The sequence below is a fragment of the Notamacropus eugenii genome, chromosome 1, assembly GCF_028372415.1.
Source record: "Notamacropus eugenii isolate mMacEug1 chromosome 1, mMacEug1.pri_v2, whole genome shotgun sequence".
NCBI lineage: Eukaryota > Metazoa > Chordata > Mammalia > Diprotodontia > Macropodidae > Notamacropus > Notamacropus eugenii.
In genome coordinates, this window is record NC_092872.1 from 726942004 (window position 1) to 726963919 (window position 21916).

General features: G+C 40.7%; 1 protein-coding gene across 3 annotated transcripts; it reads left to right on the top strand.

Annotated features, from left to right (window-relative positions):
* The first annotated feature begins 1679 nt into the window (after positions 1 to 1679).
* Positions 1680 to 20655, top strand: LOC140522193 (uncharacterized). 3 transcript variants are annotated; one of them, XM_072637342.1, is made up of 5 exons: positions 1680 to 1984; positions 2283 to 2358; positions 7703 to 7829; positions 8602 to 8697; positions 10479 to 20655. In XM_072637342.1, the coding sequence occupies exons 1-5, from the start codon at positions 1695 to 1697 to the stop codon at positions 12938 to 12940; spliced, it is 3051 nt and encodes a 1016-aa protein (XP_072493443.1). In that variant the 5' UTR covers positions 1680 to 1694; the 3' UTR covers positions 12941 to 20655. The 3 variants fall into 3 exon arrangements, with proteins under 3 accessions (XP_072493443.1, XP_072493453.1, XP_072493464.1); XM_072637352.1 differs by lacking the exon at positions 8602 to 8697; XM_072637363.1 differs by lacking the exons at positions 1680 to 1984; positions 2283 to 2358 and adding an exon at positions 6649 to 6664 and having other exon boundaries at positions 7703 to 8697.
* The last annotated feature ends 1261 nt before the right edge of the window (positions 20656 to 21916 follow it).

The window sequence follows — 21916 nt, forward strand, 5'->3', positions numbered from 1 at the left end:
AGCTGGGAAGAGCCAGGGAAGACAGACACCCCCTTCCTTCTTTCTGAATTCCTCCTCTTGTCCTTTCTGCAGATGTTGTGGCTCGTACTTGTGGCACATGCCTTGCACTTTCGGAGTCAAGGAACGTGTAAATGACGGTCCTTGGACTGCTGTCTCTTGGCATTCCTCGTTACACGGAAGGATTCTTCTAGAGGGAAGGGGGAATGTTTGGCCGGGGAGACAAGGTAAAAGCGAACACATGGATAACCTTTGACAGTGCAGACTAGAACCTGGTCAGCTCCTGAAGCGCTCGCTGAGCCGTGAGAACATCTGGGTGGCACAGGCGCGGAGGGGAGGCAGCAGGACGGAGGGCACAGCTGGCCCCAGGACCTTAGGAGCTCTTGGAAGCGGGACCAAGCATTTAGCTTCGTGGAACCTCGCCTCTAAAATGAGCCTGACAAGGAAACGGCAAACGTGTCCAGCGTCTTTGCCAGGAGGAAGGCCCAGGACCGGACAACCGCGCCGCGCCTCCGGCTTCCCGGGGCCGTTCTCGGCTCTGTCCGAACATCCCGACGTCTGCTTCTCCTCTCGCTTGTCCCCCGTCACTTCCTCCAATACGGAGGGAGAGAGCAGGGCAGCTGCCGGGGCAGGGCATCGGCCCGGAGGGAGGCAGAGCCGGGCAGAGTCCTCCCGGGTCGGGACAGCGGGGGATGGGAGACCGAGGCAGCGCCCCTGCGGCCATTGGAGGCTGGGGAAGAACGGAGGGAGAAGGGATCGGGCTGGGAGCTGGTCCAGGCAGCGGAGAGACCCAGGCACGGTCCCTTCGCCCTAGCTTCTGCCTTTATAAAATGGGGGCCCCAGGGTTGTGGTAGGACCCCATGAGACAGTCACCGTTGTTGACCTGAAAACTTGGTTAAAGAAAGGCAACAGGCTGAATGCATACATTTTATGATTTAATTAATTAATCAATTCCCTATTAAAGAAAACGGTAACATAATGCATTATGGAGCCAGAAATGTTCTGGCTACCCAGTACAGAAATCTTCTGGCTTATATACATTTTGCCGTGAGAAAGGAGTTCTCTTAGATAAACACACTGAAAACAAAGTATCATCAGTTGGGTTTTATGATCCCAAGCTATGGGCATCTTCTTTCCGTAGCATGTCTCTGTGATTTAAGATAAGGAAAAAGTCCCATCAGCCGGATAACAGATATCCTCTCCTAAACAGGCCTTTGAAGTTGTTTATCTTAATAAAGTTTGACAAAGCTGAAGTCACACCCCAAGGTATTTGTGTTTTTCTCTTAACACTAGGATGCTAGAAGAAGGGTCTGGTAAGGAAGTCCCATTTGCTTGACATCAAAAGGCATCCTCTAAGTTAAACAAAGGGGACTATTAGGTTCAGGCTCTTCTTAATTCAAACTTTGGCCCTTATTAAAGTCTAAAATTCATATTAAGTATTATCACCTTAAAGTGCCTAACAGAGCCGGAGGCGGGACGCTCCAGGTACAGGCTGGCTCTTACTGTTATGTGGTCCACCTACCACGTGGCAGACATTCCTGAGCAGAAGGGGCGGGGCTCCAAGGCAGGGGCCCCCGGGGGGGCGGGGCAAGCAGGGAGGCGGGACTGCATTCCAGGCCAGGAGCTTGCGCAGAAGGCGCCTGAGCCTCTAGACTACCATTCCCACAAAGCCATGCGGGCGTCGTGGGCATATTACAATGCCAGGGCACACATTTTTCTTACGTCACTTCCGCCTCGTTGCCTCCGCTCCCTTTCTGGGTTTGCAGGTGGCAGTGGCTTCTCGCTCAACTTTGACGAGGTGCCCCCGAGGCCGGCCGGGGGTGCGGCGGGATCGGGGCCCCCGAGGAGAGCTCCCCCAAAAGGAGAGGGGAGTCTCCCGGAGGAGGAATGAAGCCCCCGGAGCCTTCCAGGGGTTTGGGAGCGGCCCGTGCGGGGGGGATGGTTCAAGAATGAGCTCGCGCCCTTCCCCTGTGCCCAGAGTCCGAGGGTAGGTGTTCCCGGTGTGCGTCCGTCTGTCCTTAGACGGCTCTTCCCTGTGGAGTCGACTCTTCCCGGCATCCTCCGGGGCATCCCCTCCTTAGAGAAGCCTTCCCTAACATGGCCGGGGTCCTTGGCCCCCACCCCCATCCTCCCCGCTTCTGAGAGGGTCACGTGTCTTCTCCACGTTTGTCTCTCTTTGGACCCCCTGCGCCGCCCTCCCTCCTTGATCCCCCCGGGGGAAGTGGGGCTTCCTAGGCCCATAGCGGGGCAGACCCCTCCGCTCACGGCTCTCCTTCCCTCCCCAGCCCTGCCTGGTGTGGCCTCTGCCCCGCCCCGGAAGGAGGAGAGATGGCGCCCGTGCTGAGACCCCGGGCCAGAAAGGTGAGTGCCACGTCTGAGGCCTGAGACCCCGGGATGTGGTTCTTTCCCCAGTGCTGTACCCCTAGAAATTGTGGGCGTGGGGGGGGTCATGAACGTAGAGCCAAGTGATGACTTAGAGACCGGCGTATGTTCCCCACAAACAAGGAGTGTACAAACCCAGACGTACCTAGGTACGTGTGCACAGATTTAGGAAGTGACTTGTGTGCAGTTCATGTGGCCCAGTCGTTTGCAGTCCCGTCTGACTCTTCCTGGCCCCCTTTGGGGTCTTGTGGCAGAGATGATGGAGGGCTTCGCCATTTCCTTCGTTCATTTTACAGATGAAGAGAGTGAGGCAAAGAGGTGAAGTGACTTGGCTGGGACGGCACGGTTTATAGTGTCCGAGGCCAGGTTTGAACTGAGGAATCCCCTTCTGATAAAGCTAAATTTCGAAGGCCTCTGTAGTTGTTGCAAAATCTGATTGTTCTGGCTGCTGAAATTTTTAAGAAAAGACTGACTCCCTTGACCCGCACGAGATAGCCTTTTTCTTTTTTTTAGAAAGGATTTATTCTTAACCAGATATTACATTGAATAAATGACTTGGTGTGGGTTTTCTGCCCATTTCTAATCATTAGCTATCCTGAACTTTTGAAGCTGAATATAAAAAAAAATTCTGGCTCCTTCCCAGTCACAAGGTAATTTCCTGCTCTGGGACTCTCCCCCTTGATAGGAACTTTCTTGAAGGGGAGAAAACTAAAGAGGAGTTATTTAATTTTGCCTTATTTAATGCAGTTGTCATGAGGATGAAAAGTTGTGTTAATCAAATCATGTTATAAATACATCAGAGAAGTTTATAGGACCTTTGTAGTATATTCTTTCATAAAGCAAAGCCTCCTTTTATACATTCATTTAATAGATGAATCCTCTTGTTAAGACAAATAATCATTCCCTTAGTGATTAGTTGGGGGTTTTTTTTTGTTTCAAATGAGCATTTTGTGTATTTGGTTTGGTTAATCAGGGCACCTGTGTAATTAAAATAGACATTTTTGTCATTTTGTTGTTTTCATTTAATAGATTCTTTTGAGGCTGCCCATAGAGACTTGTAATCAACTGTCACATCCACATTGGATCCCCAAAACCATTCATCTGCTTTTTGTAGCAATATGCCAGTCCCATATGAGGAGGAGGGGAACTTGTCCCCTGAAGTCCTGAAGTTAGACTTCCATCAGTGCCTCTGTTAGGTCAGAAATGTAGCTTGCATTGATCCATCCTAGGGCCCTTCTTGTTAGATTCAGCCTATTTTCCTAAGCTCTTGAAGACTCTTTGGATCCTCATTCTTTTGTCCAACCTGGATGGAAGGAGTTAAATCACTGGCTCACCAGGGACTAAAGTCTCCACCCTGGAGTAGGAAGAGTCAGTATCTTTTTTTACCGTTGGAAGAAGTTTCCAAATGTTTGTTACATAAACATTACTGGCCTCAGAAGGGCCTCTTCCAAAGCCCCTCTGTGTACAAGGGGAACTGGATAGAAGCAATTGTGGTTACTTCCGCAAGCAAGGCCACAGCCTCTGAGCTACCTGGCTCTTTTAGCATGTGAGTGACCCAGAGGAGAGATGATGTTTGTCTACTGCTGTGCTGGCAAACAGCTGTTTGAGGACCTCTTGTGGCTGGGGAGGAGGCTTCACTGAAAGCATTTAAAGGCACATAAGTCATTGGAACAGAAACTGCGTCATCAGTGTGAGGAATGAGTGGTTAGGGAGCAATTAGAAGAGTTTCTTTTATTTTTTCATAAGGTTTTGTGCTATTTCACCTCAGATGTTTCTGGGAAAAAAAACTTCTTTCCTTCACCCTCCAAATTTAATCCTCCTTTATAACAAAGAAGTCTTTGAGACACATACACACACACACACACACACACACACACACACACACACACACACACACACACACACACACACACACCTATGATGACTTTATCTGACAGTAAACCTCCTCTAGTGGTCTCCATCTTCTCTGCTCTGAGAAGTGGTAACATTTTTAAACTTCATTTTTAATTTGTAGAATAAAACAAGCATTTCCATCACATATTATGACCGAAAAGATGATTGTACATGAAACTGCAAATCTACTATGTACAACTTGTTATTCCTTTCAAATGTGCAAAAAATTATTGAGTAAAGTTTTTTGTTTTTCTTCCCATCCCCCTTCTACCTTAGAGATGGCTACCATTAGACACAAATAGGTCTGTGTGTGTGTGTGTGTGTGTGTGTATTTTATATGTATATATGTAAAATTATTCTATTTGTACTTCAATTTATCAGTTCTTTCTCTGGATGCAGATAGCATCTTTCTCATATTTCCTTTATAGTCATTTTGGATATTTGTAAAAGATAAAGTAACATATTAACTCCAAGTTGTTCTTAAAGCAATATTACTGTTACTCTATACAGTGTTCTCCTGGTTCTTCTGATTGTTTGGTCTTTATTATTTTATGCAAGTCTTTTTATGTTTTTCTGACATCATGTAGGTCATTTCTTTATAGCACAGTAGTATTCCATCACAATCATATAGTACAACTTTTTCAGCCATTCCCTAATTGATGGGCCCTCTCAAGAACTTTAGGTTTGACTGTGCAACATGGGAGACACTGGCACAGGACCTCTCAGCATGGTGTGCTCACATCAGAAAGGGTACTGTGCTCTATGAGCAAAGCAGAATTGAGACAGCACAAAGGAAACATAGGATATGCAAATTTGGGGTATGCATCCCAAATGTTCATATGGACTATCTGTGCTCAGCCTGTGGTAGAGCATTCTGACCTCGTATTGGTCTGATCAGCCACAGTCAAACACACTGAAATTTCACTTTATCATGGTGATGTCATTTTGGTCCTCTTCGAAGGCGAAGGAAAACCACTACCACCTATTGATGGGCATCTCAGCAATTTCCAATCCTTTACTGCCAGACAGAGAGCTACTTTAAATATTTCACAACATGTAGATTCTTTTCCTTTATCCCAAATCATCTTTGGAGATAGACCGTGTATTGGTCTTACTGGGTCAAACAGTATAGGTAGTTTAATAAGTCTGAGCAGAAATCCAGATGGTTTACCACAATGGTTGGATCATTTACAATTGCACCAACAGTGAAATAGTGTCCCAGTTTTTTCACATCCCCTTCAGCACTTGACACTTTACCCTTCTATTGTTTTAGCCAGTCTGGAGATGTGAAATGATATCTCAGGGTTATTGTAATTGACATTTCTCTAATCATTAGTAATGTAGACCAGTTTTTATATGACTGGAAATTGTTTTGATGCCTTCATTATCTTTTGACCATTTATCAATTTGGGTAGTGATTTGCATTCTTATGCATTTGACATAGTTCTTTATATATTTTAGATAGGACACTTTTATCCAATAAACTATCTATAAAAATTTTTCCCCAATTTTCTACTTTCCTTCTTATCTTAGCTATATACTTTTTTAGTTTTGCAAAACCATTTAAATTTAATGTAATCAAAATTGTCAATTTTATACCTGACTTTACTGTCTGTCTCTTGTTTATTCATAAATTGTTCACCTATCCATAAGTCTGTTAAGTTATATGTTCAACTTTTTTTATAAGTTTCTCATAGTTCAGCTTCTTTTTCGGTTTTTTAAAATTATATTTTTGTAATATTTTGTGTTATGTTCTGTTGAGTCTGCTTAATTTACACTGTGTCAGTTAATGCATGTTGTCCAATAGTTCTCAGAATTCCTCACATTAGTCATCTTAAGGTAAAAAATGACTGATTCATATGCCATTTTTTTTCTGGCTCTTTATTGGTGAGAATTCAGTTTGTTTCCAATTCTCTGCTGAACCAGAGTGCTCTTAGGAATATTTTTGTGCACAAACTCAGTTGTGGCCTTGGTATGGTTATACAGAAAGGGAATGGCAACATGGTACAGTGAGAATATTCCTGGATTTGAATCTCACAGGATCTGGTGTCACAGTACACATTTACCATTTATTCTCCTTTTGACGTTAAGCAAGTCCCTTTCTCTCTCTGGGCCCACTTTTCTAATGTGTAAAATGAGAAAATTCGACTCTCAAGTCAATTTCTGCTCTAAATATATGAATTGGAAAGTAATTGTTCTTTGACATCTATTTTTAGCAGTAAAAATTTGTTCACCTACTGTTATGGACAGGAGATTGTAGTCCCCCATATTCACCCTTACTCTTAGGGTTCCGGGAAAATTGAACACATTCATGTTCATTTCAGAGCAACAGATTTAAAGGAGCACAGCCACTGGATAAAAAGAGGAAGGTAGCTGCCTTAGTTGTGAAGAGGTAAGGCTCATTGGCCTTGTTGGCGTTGTTTAGGTTGGAATAAAAGACTTGGGACCACAGGATAGCTATCTTCAACTATTTCATTTTCGTTACTTATTTCAGCAAGTAGAAACGAATTAGCCATATTGCTGCTTCAACTCAGAGGGCAGAAGTAGGAGACTTGGGTGCCCACTGTAAAAAAAGAAAACACACAAAGAAACTCCACATATTTAAAATTAGTGTCATTGCAACCCTTTACAACACTAAGCATTTATTAAGTACCTACAAAGTGCAAAGTGTTGTGCTAAATGTCTAAGATACAAAGGATTGCAATAAGGACTCTGGCCCTTAAGGAACTTACAGACTAATCAGAGAGGAAATCTTTTTTAAAATTCTTATTCACTTAATTTTTAATTTATGGAATGAAACCAGCATTTCTAACAGTATGATAAAAAAAATGATTGCATATGAAACTGCAAATCCATTGTGTAAACTTGCTGTTCCATTCAAATAATTAATGAAGTTGTCATGTAAATTTGTTTCCCCTTCTCTCAGGGGAAAACTGCTTCAATGCCCTGAATTAAGAACAAGAGGTGTCCTATTTCCCCCAAGTGTCTGTATACAATCAAAGGAACATAGAAACAGTTATTAATTGTTCACTATGGGGCCAGTTTTCAGAGAAGATATACATGTTGCTTGAGATGTAGAATTGTGAAACTTCTTGTCAGCATCACTTTGGTCTTTTACTAAGAGTCTGTAACAAGCAGGTAGAGATGTTCTAGTTTCCCAGCCACTTGGGGCTAGGTTCAAATAATGCAATAAGGTTTTCTCCCAATTCCCACAATTGAATAAATTTTTCTCACAAGACAGAAGTTGGACTTGACCTGTAATTGACCAGAAAAAGAACTGTGTTACCTCCAGATTTGAGCTACAAAATGGAGTCATTGTGGTTGACTCAGGCACCTAAATTTCCTCACCCTATGGGCCAGCAGTTTACATTTGAACTTCATAACACCTAGAGCTATGGGTGGGTAAGTACCAGTGTTTTTGGTATTTCAGGAATCAGTCACATTCCAGGATGTGGCTGTGGAATTCACCCCAGAGGAGTGGGTACAATTGAACCCATGTCAGAAAAAGTTGTACAGGGATGTGATGCTGGAGAACTACAGGAACTTCATGTCTTTGGGTAAGAAAAACTACCCCTTTGGAGTCTTGATATATGCTATGACAACTTTCAACATCTGAAGAATTATTCCTTGCCCTACAAGTGGAAAGTATTCCTAATGCTTTGGTAGCTGGGAGACAGATGGCTCATGCAGCTTGTTTCCAGGAAAATAGTCTTTGCTTAGTATACCTGGAAATTGATTTCTTGATTTGTTGTTATCCTTGAGAATGTACCTTCCCCTCTCTATTCCTTCACATCACGATTTTTTTTTAAGCCCAGTGAAATTTTCATCATACATACACAGTGTTCCCACTGTCTCAGCAGGGGGAGTGAGTCAAGTGAACCATTTTTTGGTAAGTCCTCAGTAATCCATTCTACCATAATATAGAATGTTCTTTGGTGGTCCTTTGTGCTCTGCTTGATGTCTTGCTTTCAGGCTGCCTTTTTTCCCCAAAAGAGGGCTTAAACTATTTTTTAATTCTTTTATTGACTTTTATGGATGCTTTCTTTAAAAAATTTAATTTCTCCTGTCCCTAACATCTTAAAAAAAACCTACTTTTTCCTCCACCCAGCCAATTAAAACCCCACATTTGAAAAACAAAAATCCCGGACAAAATAAACTAATTTATTGTCCTTGGTGGCATAAGATATATTCAGCACCCTTGTTTCCCCACCTTTCTACTAATAGGTGGAAGGAATATTTCTATTTTATGTCACATAAATTGTGTGATATAGAATATCTATTTTATGATTGAACTCTGAGTTGACTCCCTAGAACACTTTCATTGAACAGGATTTGCAGTTACCAAACCAGATGTGATTTACAAGTTGGAAAGGAAGGAAGGATCTTGGATGCCAAAGGCAGATGTTCCCAGAAGCAGCTGTCCAGGTGACTACATAAAAACCAAGCAGATGGGTCATTGCAAACTAGGGATCTGTTGGTCATTTTAGGTCAAAACTCCTGTGAAATATTGAACAAAATGGCCTTTCAAAGCTTTTCAGGCTTGTTGAGGAGAACTGAGTCTTTCACACTTCATTTTTTACCTCAGGAAATTACTTTTTTTTATGTATTTCTTTACTGAAATGTACCACCACTCAAAGAAAGTTGTTGCCTTAGTATAGGACAGGTATTTCTCCTCTGTTCATTGAAGATTATCTTCTCTTAAATGGGCATTCTCGTGTCTCACTTCTATGAATTCATTCTCCCTTTAAAAATGAGTATATTATGATATTAAATAATGTACACTTTTTGCTTTTTAGTTCTTTTCTGATATTTTCCTTTGCTTTGTATTTATGATTATGTTGCTTTGCTGCTAATACTTTTCAAAATATCTGTTTGAAGTGAGTCCATTTAAGAAGCCCCCAACAGTGAGAAACATGCTCACCTTAAATAAAGAATGATTCCTGTTATGAAATCAGGAAAGCCTTTATTAATCTTTAGGTCCATTCCCCTGAATGGCCAGGTAGCCTCCTCAATAAGGTTAGAGGACGACTGCAACATGTTCAGAAAGATGGGCTTCTTAAGGTGTTTTCTGAACTTTGGATCTTCCATGATACTGTCCTCTGACCATGTGACTTCATGTTCTCCTCTCTGATAGGCCCTTCCTCACACAGCTCCTTGGGCCTGCCCATTAGTTTCTGACCTCTAACCTGTCTATGCTAGGTCACAGCCCTTATCACTTAGGAATATGAAAAACAAAACTTCCTTCCTTCTCACATATCTGATCCTAACCCCATTCCATTTTCTTCATTCTATCATGTTATGTGTCATTCTGTTTTTCTTTATGCTTTGAAAATATGTTTATAAAGGCACATTAATATGTACATATGACAGGACTTATGTAGCCATACCATCATTGGACCTATAGGGTTTGACTATTTTGCTGTTTCACAAAATGCTGTTGTGAAAATTTTTAGTTTTTTGTCTTTAGTTGAAATTGATGTTCCTTGTTTAGCAAAAGGGCAGCAGCTGCTTAATAAGTAGCTATTTCAACATAATTGCCAAAATTTATCATTTTAATGTAACTTTGCTAATCTCATGACTTTATTGCTACCTCCAGATTGTTTTCATTTTTACTTCTTTGATTGTCACAGTTTGAGTAGTGTTTCAGATGATTATTAATACTTTCTCTTGACAAAAACACCTGTATGTCTTAACGTTATAGATATGTATTCCTTACAGAGTAGGTGTGGTGGATTTTTAGAGGAAATTAATGGCAACAATTGTCACATATTTCCCTTCATATTTCTTCTTTATTCTATTTACTTCATGTATCTGTTTTTCTTCCTCACTGTAAACTCAGTTCTATATTTTTGTGCTGTTCAGTCTTTTCTTTTCCTATTTTTACCTCAGATGATAAGGGTACAATTACAGAGTCATCTGTTTTTTCTAAATAGTCTTATTCCAATCAAATGTTGTCCGTTTAAAGAAGAGTGAGGGTTCATTTATCCTTCCAGGTAAATTCATCTTCAGTTAAATCATTTACATATGTTACCTTTGACTCATCGTTCTTTCAAATAAGATAAATTGGTTTTTGGTGAAATACTAATGAGACTAGGTTTTTAAAAGTGAGAAAGCAAGAGAAGAGTTCTAAAACCTTTGAATAACTAAGTACCTTGGGAAAAGGGTAAGAGAGGCAGATTTAACCAACTCTTTATTCTTCCTTTCAGAGAGTAGAGAATTTACTGGAGAGAAACCTTATGAATTTAGTGAATGTAAGAAGACCTTCAGGGATAAGACAAAACTTAGAGTGCATGGCAAAATTCATAATGGAGAGAAATCTTATGAATGTAGTGAATGTGGAAAGGCCTGCAGGGATGAGGCAGAACTTACAGTGCATCACAGAATTCATGCTGGAGAGAAACCTTATACATGTAGTGAATGTGAGAAGGCATTCAATAGTAAAAAACAACTTAGAGTTCATCACAGAGTTCATACTGGAGAGAAACCTTATGCATGTAGTGAATGTGAGAAGGCATTCTTTAGTAAAACACAACTTAGAGTTCATCACAGAGTTCATACTGGAGAGAAACCTTATGCATGTAGTGAATGTGAGAAGGCATTCATTAGTAAAACACAACTTAAAGTTCATCACAGAGTTCATACTGGAGAGAAACCTTATGAATGTCGTGAATGTATGAAGACCTTCACAAATAAGCTGAACCTTGCTAGGCATCAAAGAATTCATATTCAAAGGAAACCTTATGAATGTAGCGAATGTGGAAAGGCCTGCAGGGATAAGACACAACTTACAGAGCATTACAGAATTCATACTGGAGAGAAACCTTATGCATGTAGTGAATGTGAGAAGGCCTTCAGTAGTAAAAAACAACTTCGAGTTCATCACAGTATTCATACAGGAAAGAAACCTTATAAATGTAGTGAATGTGGGAAGGCCTTCAGGTTTAAATCAAATCTCACATGGCATCAGAGAATTCATACTGGGGAGAAACCTTATGAATGTGGTGAATGTAAGAAGGCCTTCAGGAGCAAGAAGCACCTTAATCTTCATCAGAGAATTCATACTGGAGAGAAACCTTTTGAATGTATTGAATGTAGGAAGGCCTTCAGGACTAAGGCTAAACTTACAGAGCATCTGAGAATTCATACTGGAGAGAAACCTTATGAATGTGGGAAATGTGGAAAGGCCTTCAGGACGAAGGGCCTACTTACTAGCCATCAGAGAGTTCATACTGAAGAGAAACCTTATGAATGTAGTGAATGTAAGAAGACCTTCAGGGTTAAGAAAGAACTTAGAGTACATGGCAGAATTCATAATAGAAAGAAACCTTATGAATGTAGTGAATGTGGGAAGTTGTGGAGGGATAAAACACAACTTACAGAGCATTACAGAATTCATACTGGAGAGAAACCTTATGCATGTAGTGAATGCGAGAAGGCCTTCAGTAGGAAAAAACACCTTCGAGTTCATCGCAGAATTCATACAGGAGAGAAACCTTATAAATGTAGTGAATGTGGGAAGACCTTCACTAATAAGGCACATTTTACTGAGCATCAGAGAATTCATACTGGGGAGAAACCTTATGAATGTGGTGAATGTAGGGAAGCCTTCAGGAGCAAGAGGCTCCTTACTCTGCATCAGAGAATTCATACTGGAGAGCAGCCTTTTGAATGTATTGAATGTAGGAAGGCCTTCAGGACTAAGGCTAAACTTACAGAGCATCTGAGAATTCATACTGGAGAGAAACCTTATGAATGTGGGAAATGTGGAAAGGCCTTCAGGACGAAGGGCCTACTTACTAGCCATCAGAGAGTTCATACTGAAGAGTATGCATGTAGTGAATGCGAGAAAACCTTCAGTAGTCAAAACGAACTTACAGTTCATCACAGAGTTCATACTGGAGAGAAACCTTATGAATGTAGTAAATGTATGAAGGCCTTCAGGAGTAAGCAGCACCTTGCACTGCATCAGAGAATTCATAATAGAAAGAAACCTTATGAATGTAGTGAATGTGGGAAGTTGTGGAGGGATAAGACACAACTTACAGAGCATTACAGAATTCATACTGGAGAGAAACCTTATGCATGCAGTGAATGCGAGAAGGCCTTCAGTAGTAAAAAACAACTTCGAGTTCATCACAGAGTTCATACTGGAGAGAAACCTTATGCATGCAGTGAATGCGAGAAGGCCTTCAGTAGTACAAAACAACTTCGAGTTCATCACAGAATTCATACGGGAGAGAAACCTTATAAATGTAGTGAATGTGGGAAGACCTTCACTAATAAGGCACATTTTACTGTGCATCAGAGAATTCATACTGGGGAGAAACCTTATCAATGTGGTGAATGTAGGGAGGCCTTCAGGAGCAAGAAGCTCCTTACTCTGCATCAGAGAATTCATACTGGAGAGCAACCTTTTGAATGTATTGAATGTGGGAAGGCCTTCAGGGATAAGACTAAACTTACAGAGCATCTGAGAATTCATACTGGAGAGAAACCTTATGAATGTAGGAAATGTGGAAAGGCCTTCAGGAGGAAGGACCTTCTTACTAGCCATCAGAGAGTTCATACTGAAGAGAAACCTTATGAATGTAATGAATGTGGAAAGAGCTTCAGAGTGAGGATACAACTTACTTATCACGAAAGAATTCATTTGGGAAAAAAACCTTAAGAGTGCAGTACTGATATGAAGGCCTTTAAATGGTGGGCACTATGTGCATTAGAGAATTCATTGTATAGTGATCCTTCATGACTATAAGGAGTGTGGGAAGATTCCCACAGCTGACTAGACTGTGAGTCTGAGTCCCTTGATGCAGTTCAGAGATTCCCTTATTTAGGCATCATGGGAGGAGGAAATATCCCTCCCCTGTGTAGAGGCCTGTAAAGGGGCAAAGATGTAATGTTATGCTCCCATGAACCTTTAGAGAGGGAGCAGTTTTTGAGTAGATGGTGGTATTTAGAGAGCCCTAGTATTAACTTTGATCCCTGGGCACATGGCATAGAAAATACTTTGGGATGCCCTCTTGTCCATGAGATGAGCCTATGCGTAACATGTGATGAATAATTTTTGATGATGCTTGATGAACATTTCATGACCTCAACTGTGGTCCTGATGTTTGCTGAGTAGGTGATTCTTGGTTTTAGTCCTAGTTCCTTTGACTTCTGGAATATCATTCCAAGCCCTTTGATCTCTTAATGTAGAAGATGCTAGATCTTGTGTTATCCTGATTATATTTCCACAGTACTCAAATTGTTTCTTTCTAGCTGCTTGCAACATCTTCTCCTTGACCTGGGAACTCTGAAATTTGGCTAGAATATTCCTAGCAGTTTCTCTTTTCGGGACTCTTTCAGGAGGTGATTGGTGGATTCTTTCAATATTTATTTTGCCCTCTGGTTCTAGAATATCAGGGCAGTTTTCCTTGATAATTTCATGAAAGATGATGTCTAGGCTCTTTTGTTTTTTGATCATGGTTTTCAGGTAGTTCCATAATTTTTAAATTATCTCTCCTGGATCTATTTTCCAGGTCAGTTATTTTTCCAATGAGATAATTCACATTACCTTTTTGGTTGCTCCCAGACTAGTGAGAAGGTCAGGAGAGGAATAAACTCCTCTCCCTTGATTGTGCCACCTTGGAAGAACTGAGAACTTGTAGGTCCCCAGAGTATAACCTTCTCTTGACAAAGGACTAAAAGTCAAGTAACTGGCTGAAAAAGTGCCCAAGGCAGGGGGGGGGGGGGGGCGGGGAATGAGTATAGAAGGTTAGTTTCTTGGTGAACAGGTATTTTCTTCCATTCTTTTGGATGAGGAAGAACAATGCATACCATCAGAGGAAGACCTAAAAGTCAAGGCTTCTACATCCAAAACCTCCAAAATAAATATGCGCTGGTTTCAGACCATGGAAGAACTCAAAAAGGATTTTGAAAATCAAGTGTGAGAGGTGGAGGAAAAATTGGGAAGAGAAATGAGAGTGATGCAAGAAAATCATGAAAAGTGAGTCAATAGCTTGCTAAAGGAGACCCCCCCCCCCCCAAAAAAAAACACCGCTGATGAAAATAACACCTTTAAATATAGGGTAACTCAATTGGCAAAAGAGGTTCAAAAAACCAATGAGGAGAAGAATGCTTTAAAAAGCAGAATTAGCCAAATGGAAAAGGAGGTTGAAAAGCTCACTGAAGAAAATAGTTTTTAAAAATTGGAATGGAGCAGATAGAAGCTAATGACTTCATGAGAAACCAAGAAATTACAAAACAAAACAAAGCGAATTAAAAATTAGAAGGTGATTATGGAACATATCCTGATCTGAGCTGTGTTACTGATGTTGCTGGTGCTGTGTCTGCTCCTATTCATTTGGGTAGCCAGTATGGACCATAAACATTAGGAATCTCTTTAGTTAGAACAAAGCACTAGAAGGGCCTGTGACAGATGTTGATGCAATGTGTTTTCTCCCCAGAACTCTGAAGGCCAAAAGGAAGCAGTTCATTGAAGTGCACATTAATAGCATAATTAACATTCTAAGTACAAATGCTTGTCCTCTAATTAGTGTCACACATGAAAAGATGATTAAGATTCCCGTTTTGGTTAAGGTATATAGAATTTTCAGTGAAGAAATTGAGGACAAGCATTTGGCTACCATAAGGATGTAATTGTGCACATATTGCATATGTCAAATTGTTTACCAACTTGGGGAGGGGTGGCAGAAAAATATTTGGAACTCAAAATCTTAAAAGTGAATGTTGAAAACTAACTTTACATGTAATTTGGAAAAAAAAATTATATCAAGTGAGAAAAAACGACTGTTACAGCATCTTGTTCTGGAAAATCCTGCTTTCCTATTCTTCAGTCTTGCAAATTATTTTTCCCTGAGAAATCTGGAGGACATTACCCTTTAGCCCAGAGCTTCCTCCTTTCCACCTTCTAAGTAAGGTGGAGTCCAGTGTGTGTAAAGTGGATTTTTGTTATTTCTTAGAGTTCAGTTTCCCAGGATCCATAGCCATAACAATCTCTTATTCCTAGGTATTGGATATGAGTTCTCACAATTATGGTTCACAACATCACCACACTTGTGTAGCATAATATAATGATAAATAATAAATATTTGTCAACATCCACTGTGACTGCAGATTCAGGGATGAGGTGATGTAACTTGTGAGGCTATTGCTGACATGGCTTCTTTGTTGCCTTATGAAGCAGGTGGGCACTGGTCAGTGAATGGGAAACTTACAATTGAATGCACAAGCTGGAATGCTGCGTTTGCCTCCATAGGTCCCCCTCACGACTTAGCAGGAATTTACTTCTGTGAACTGCACCCCCTTTGAGGCCTCAGGGGATTTAAGGAAATACACAAGCTGTGCCTGTTTTAGTTTACTCCATTGAAAAGTAGGTATTGTTGCCCACCCACCACCCTTCTTGCTGGCCTTAGAGAGAAGGGTGATTAGGGAATGCTGTAGGACTTGTGCTCCCATTATCATCAATCCTCTTGTGAGAAGACTAGATTGGATTAAAGCTAGATTATTAACCCCTTCAAAGCTGTCTTCATGTCTTTCCTATCCGACCAGATCAAGAGTGAACCTGTGCTAGCAGCCCTCTTGTGTACTATGTTTATCTGTCTTATAAACTTCCAAACCACCCAAGGACCCCAGCTTCTGGGATAAGAACTCACTTTAACAAAAATTGCTGGGAAAACTGGATTAATGGTGTGGCGGAAATTAGGCATAGACCCATACCTGACACCATACACAAGAATAAAGTCCAAATGGGTACATGATTTAGGTATAAAGATTGATACCATGAATAAACTAGAGAAGCAAGGAATAGTGTATTTATCAGATCTATGGAGAAGGGAAGAATTTTTTACTAAAGGAGAGATAGAAAGCATTATGAAATGCAAAATGGATAACTTTGATTACATTAAACTGAGAAGTTTTTGCACAACCAAACCCAATGCAACCAAAATCCGGAGGGATGTAGTAAATTGGGAAAGAATTTTTACAGCTAAGCTCGGGGATAAAGGCCTCATTTCTAGAATATATAGAGAACTGACTCAAATGTATAATCATACAAGTCATTCCCCAATTGATAAATGGTCAAAGGATATGAACAGGCAATTTTCAGAAGAAGAAATTAAAGATATCTATAATCATATGAAAAAATGCTCTTAATCACTATTGATTAGAGAGATGCAAATCAAAACAACTCTGAGGTACCACATCACACCTATAAGATTGGCAAACATGACAGAACAAGAAAATGATAAATGCTGGAGAGGATGTGGGAGGGTTGGAACACTAATTCATTGTTGGTGGAGCTGCGAGCGCATCCAACCATTATGGAGAGCAATTTGGAACTATGCCCAAAGGGCTACAAAAATGTGCATACCCTTTGACCCAGCAATATCGCTACTAGGACTGTATCCCCAAGAGATCATAAAAATGGGAAAGGGTACCACATGTACAAAAATATTTATAGCAGCACTTTTTGTAGTTGCCAAAAACTGGAAGTCAAGGGGATGTCCATCAATTGGGGAATGGCTGAATAAATTATGGTATATGAATGTAATGGAGTACTATTGTGCCATAAGAAATGATGAACAAGAAGACTTCAGAGAGGCCTGGAAGGACTTATATGACCTGATGCTGAGTGAAAGGAGCAGAACCAGGAGAACTTTCTGCACAGCAACGACCACAGTGTGCCAGAGTTTTTTCTGGTAGACTTGGAATTTCGTAATAACACAAGAACTTCTTAAAAAAAAAAATCCCAATGGTTTTTCTCAAGGCAAAAATGCCTTCCACACTCAGAGAAATATGGAAGTCATTCACAAAATGTAGCAGATCATGTTTGTGTATGTGTAAGTTTTTGTGTATCATGTTTTGATTTGTTATATGATTTCTTTCATTTATTTTAGTCTGACTACATAGCATGACTATAGTGAAAATATACTCAATAGGAAAGTATATGTAGAACCTATACAGAATTGTATGCAGTCGTGGGGAGGGAGGGGGGTAGTGGGGGGTAGGTGTGGGGGGGATAAAATCTCAATTGTATGACAGTGATTGTTAAACATTAAAAAAATAAAATAAAATAAAATAAAATAAAATAAACTTCCAAACCTGAAATCCCTGAGCCTTGAAGTACATGATTCCTGAGCCTGTTTGATTGCCTGCTTTTGTGTCATCTCAAAGGATAAGAGCTAATTGGGAATGGCATTCTTAATCCACTGCTCTGTGCAACTTTGGGCAAGTTACTTTACCTGTCTGAAATATTTATCTGTAAAGCAATAGACCATATCCGATCCCTAAAGATCTTTTCTGGGAAGCAAAGGCACTGATGAAGCACAGGAGAGTTTAGTGAAACTCTTTTACTTCCACAGTAGCAACAAGGGTTGTTATGAGCAAAGAGGGTATTACAGAGCACACCTGGAGCAGTTTGGGTTAAGTTTCCTCCCAGGTGGATTGACTTGGGACCCACTTAGGGACTTGCTGGGGAATGGAGAATATTTAAAGTTCAAGATTTTTGTGCAGCTGTTTCTGGAGGTAGTTCTGGGGACCTGGAAAGTTTCATTTCTCTCAAGTTGGTATGATTCAGGGAGAGTTGTATTTACTACTCTCCTGTATTATACATTGGTCTGTGAGCAGCCACAACAATTTTCTACCCTACAGCTGTGACCAGGTCCCAGGTCCCCTGTGGTCTCAAGGTAGTGTGCTAGGTCTGCTCTTCACCCTGGCACTTAGACCCAGTACTGTTTGTCCTGCAGTGGGCTTGGCTCCACTCTTACCTTGGTGCAACGGACCTTTCCTCCCAACCTAATTTGGCTTTGCTGGAAAATTGTTTCACTTGATCTTGTTGTATGTTCTGCTACTGTAGAATCTGGTTAGAGTCACTATAGAAGTTCTTTTGGGAGGAGGGGGCAATCAGGGTTGGGGGAGAGCCCAGCTCTCCCAGAGCCCCAGGGACTCTCTCAGAGTCCCTGCCTTTACACTGTAATCTTGGCTCCACCCCTCCATCTTCAATAATTTTTTAAAATAATTTCCAAATTTCCTCTTTCCTCTCCAGACAACAAATTTGATGTAATTTTTACAATACAGCCTTTCTGGAGAGCAGTTTGGAGCTATGCTGAAAGGTGCCAGGCCTAGAGGCCTGAGGGCTACCCGAGTCTTACCTTACCTATCGCAGGTCTTCGGCTGGTCAAACCGGATAAACGTATGAGAGAAGAGACTTTCCGGAGTCGAACAAGGGTTAGGCTTTATTCAGGGTCTTGGTTACATGTGCAGGGGGAACTCTTCCTGGGGAGCGAGGAATCTCCCAAGGAGGCAAAGATCTTACAGTAAGAGAATGAAAGCAGAAGTGGAAGTGGGGAGAGAGGGGGGAGGGAAGAGAGAAGAGAAGAAAGAGGGAAGAGGGGCCTTCTGTCCTTCCTCTAAGGGCCCCTCAGCGCTAAGAACGCCTTTGGGCTTTCCTGACCCTACTTAAGCTCTCCTGCCGCATAGTTTGCACCTGAATACCATGCCTGTTAGATTACAATAGGTGTGCCCAGATCCGGGCCAGTCTCGAGGGCGGGGATGCTCTCTCCCATCACGTTCTCACGGGAAGAGGCGGAAATACACGAGATCTCACTCCTCAGTTCCCTGCTGTTTCCTGGGGGGCCTCATGAGAACTCTAAGGTTTAGAAGTTCTCACCTTTACCCGCCTGAGACTGTCCACATGGAACTGAGCTTACACCCCCAACAGAAAGGACTATAAAAGTGTTCATACTCTCTACCCCAGCAATAACAGAAAAAAGCAGGAGTGGTGTGGGGGAGGGTGGTGGAACACCTATTTGTACAGAAATATCTCTTTTTGTGGTGGCAGACAACTGGAAAATGAGGGAATGCATATCAGTTTGAGAATGGATGAACAAGTTTTGTATATGATCTTAGTGGATTATTTTTGTGCTATAAGAAATGACAAGCAGGATGTGATTTCAGAAACACCTGAAAGATTTATGAACTCAGGAAGAGTGAAGTGAGCAGAACCAGGAGAACAATGTATATAGCCAAGAGCAAAGATTGTATAATGAACAACTATGAATGTCCATTGTCCATTATGGATCCAAGTAATCCCAAAGGACTCCTAATGAAGAGTACTATCTGCCACCAGAGAATGAACTCATGAAATATTCTTCCTTCCTTCCTTCCTTCCTTCCTTCCTTCCTTCCTTCCTTCCTTCCTTCCTTCCTTCCTTCCTTCTTTCTTTCAAAAATGAATAATACAAAAATATGTTTTATGTGATTGTATGCATATAACCTATAGCAGAATACTGACCACTAGAAGGGAGGAGGGGAGGGAGGGATATAATTTGGAACTTACAAAATTAAAAAAAATTGAAATTATTGTCCATGTAATTGGGATGGGGTAAAGGGTATTATTTTAACATAGTAACACCAAAATAGAAAATGGAAATATGAAAGAAATGATCTGCAAAATGAAAAGTAAAAATCAAACTGATATGTTAAAACTTTGGTTTTTGAAAACAAAACAATACATTAAATCAGCTAATTTGACTGAAAAGAAAATTGAAAACCAAATTACCAGTATCAAAGTGTAAATAAGAAATGACAACCAATGAAGAATATTTTTTGAAAGTATTTTGTTGAATTTTATGACAAAAAAACCTAACAAATGAAATGGATGAATATTTGTAAGAATGCTTAGATTACCAGAACAGGATATGCTCATATTGTTTATGTTGACAAAACAGGAGTGGGAAAACATAAATTGATGCAGTACTGGGAGAATTATAAATTGCTGCAGTTATTATGGAAAACAATTTGTAACTATGCCCAAGAAAGTACTAACTTGTATGTCAAATTTGACTTATTAGTAGGACTGTATCCCAGAGAAATCAAAGACGGAAAATAGAAAAATATCACCTTTTTGTAGTGGCAAATAACTAGAAAATAAAGAGGGTATACTTCAATTGGTGAAGGACAGAAAAATCATGATATATTAATGTAAGAGAATATTACTTTTGTCTTTAAAAAATGAATAGTTCTAAAGACATCCTGGGAAAATTTATAAGGGGGTGATGCAGAGATGAATGAGAATTTATACTGTAACATCAATGTAATCCACAAGCCATTCTGAAGAACTTAAAACTCACTAAGCATGGTGATCAACCATGATTCTCCAGTATCAATAAGCAAGAAAGCTGCTTATGAGGTAATGGATCAGTGAGAAGGATGAGACATGCAATTTTGCATGGAGTCAGTGTGGAAATTTGTATTGCCTGACTCTGCTTATAAGAATTTTGTGTTTCTTTGCTTGTTATTTCCAGTGTACATTATGAGGTGTAAAATGATCCAACCTGCAATAAAAGAAACTGAGGCAGAGCTCTGAGCCATTGACACTTTATTAATGGGTCTGTGTTTCCTTTCAATGTAGTGAACCTCAGCTTTTCTTCACAATCTGAGATGCCCCCTTCCTCCAGGGTCTGAGTTTTATGGTGCTTGATACCCACAAAATATAGATGAGACAGAACCAAAAAACCATCTCACTGCTTGATAGACCTTGCCCTTGACCCTCCAGGAGGATCTAGACAAAATACAGAATCCCATTGGTTGATAAATGGACTAATGAGCAGAGCTTCACAGACCTAGCTTAACCTTTCAGGAGGTCCTGATGAGCACACCCATAAACTGATAGAAATGTGGGCAGCTGGCTGGCAACCAGGGCCATTTGTTCTAGTGCCCATGGTCATTTCTCCATGTTGGGCAATAAAGGGATGACAAGGGCAAGAGGGGCAACAAAAATAGCTGGAGAACTATCCATGTACTTGAGTGACCTCCACCATGCTGGGCTTGGTCACCATAATAAAGAAAAACAATGGTGGAGGTCCTCTAGTTAGCTTCCTGTGATTAAGCAAGTGAATTTACAATATCAGAACTTACTGTCACCACCCATATGGAATCATAGGAGTCTAATTAATCACCTCTTACAATGTGTGTTGGGGAGGTAGGAGGAAGTAAAGGGCTTTATAATTTAAAAATTAAAATATTACTTTAGAACAAAAAATATATGTATGTGTAGTCATGTAAAACATTTTCTTATTAGTCATGTTGTAGAAGAAAACAGACCACCCCTCCCAAAACATTAAAAAAAAGGTTAAGTCTGCACTGAGAGCCAATCAGTTCATTCTCAGGATGTGAATAGCAATTTTTAAAATCATAAATCCCTCAGAATTCTCTTAGATTACTGTATTGCTGAGAATAGGTAAGTCATTCACACATGATCATTGTACACCATTGCTGTTACTGTGTATGACAGTCTCCTGATTCTGCTTGCTTCACTTTGCATCAGTTCATATTAGTCTTCTCAGCTTTTTCTGAAACTATCCTGTTCATCATTTCTTAGAACACACTAGTATTCCATCACAATTAATATCTCAGCTTTTTCAGCTATTCCCCAATAAGGGCAGGTTGGTGGTACAGTGGATTGAGCACCAGTGCAGGAGTTAGGAGGACCTGAGTTCAAATCTCACCTCAGACACTTGACACTCACTAGTTGTGTGACCTTGGGCAAGTCCCTTAACCCCAATTGCCGCCTCCTGGGTCATCTCCAGTCATCCTGATGAATATCTGTCAGGTCACTGGATTCAGATGGCTCTGGAGCAGAA

What these genes read in the sequence shown, in the direction of transcription:
- LOC140522193 (XM_072637342.1), top strand. Translation starts at nt 1,695, where the DNA reads ATGCCAGGGCACACATTTTTCTTACGTCACTTCCGCCTCGTTGCCTCC. An exon ending in CAGGAACTTCATGTCTTTGG is followed by an intron (nt 7,830 to 8,601) that starts GTAAGAAAAACT and finishes TTCATTGAACAG; the next exon opens with GATTTGCAGTTACCAAACCA. An exon ending in TCCCAGAAGCAGCTGTCCAG is followed by an intron (nt 8,698 to 10,478) that starts GTGACTACATAA and finishes TCTTCCTTTCAG; the next exon opens with AGAGTAGAGAATTTACTGGA.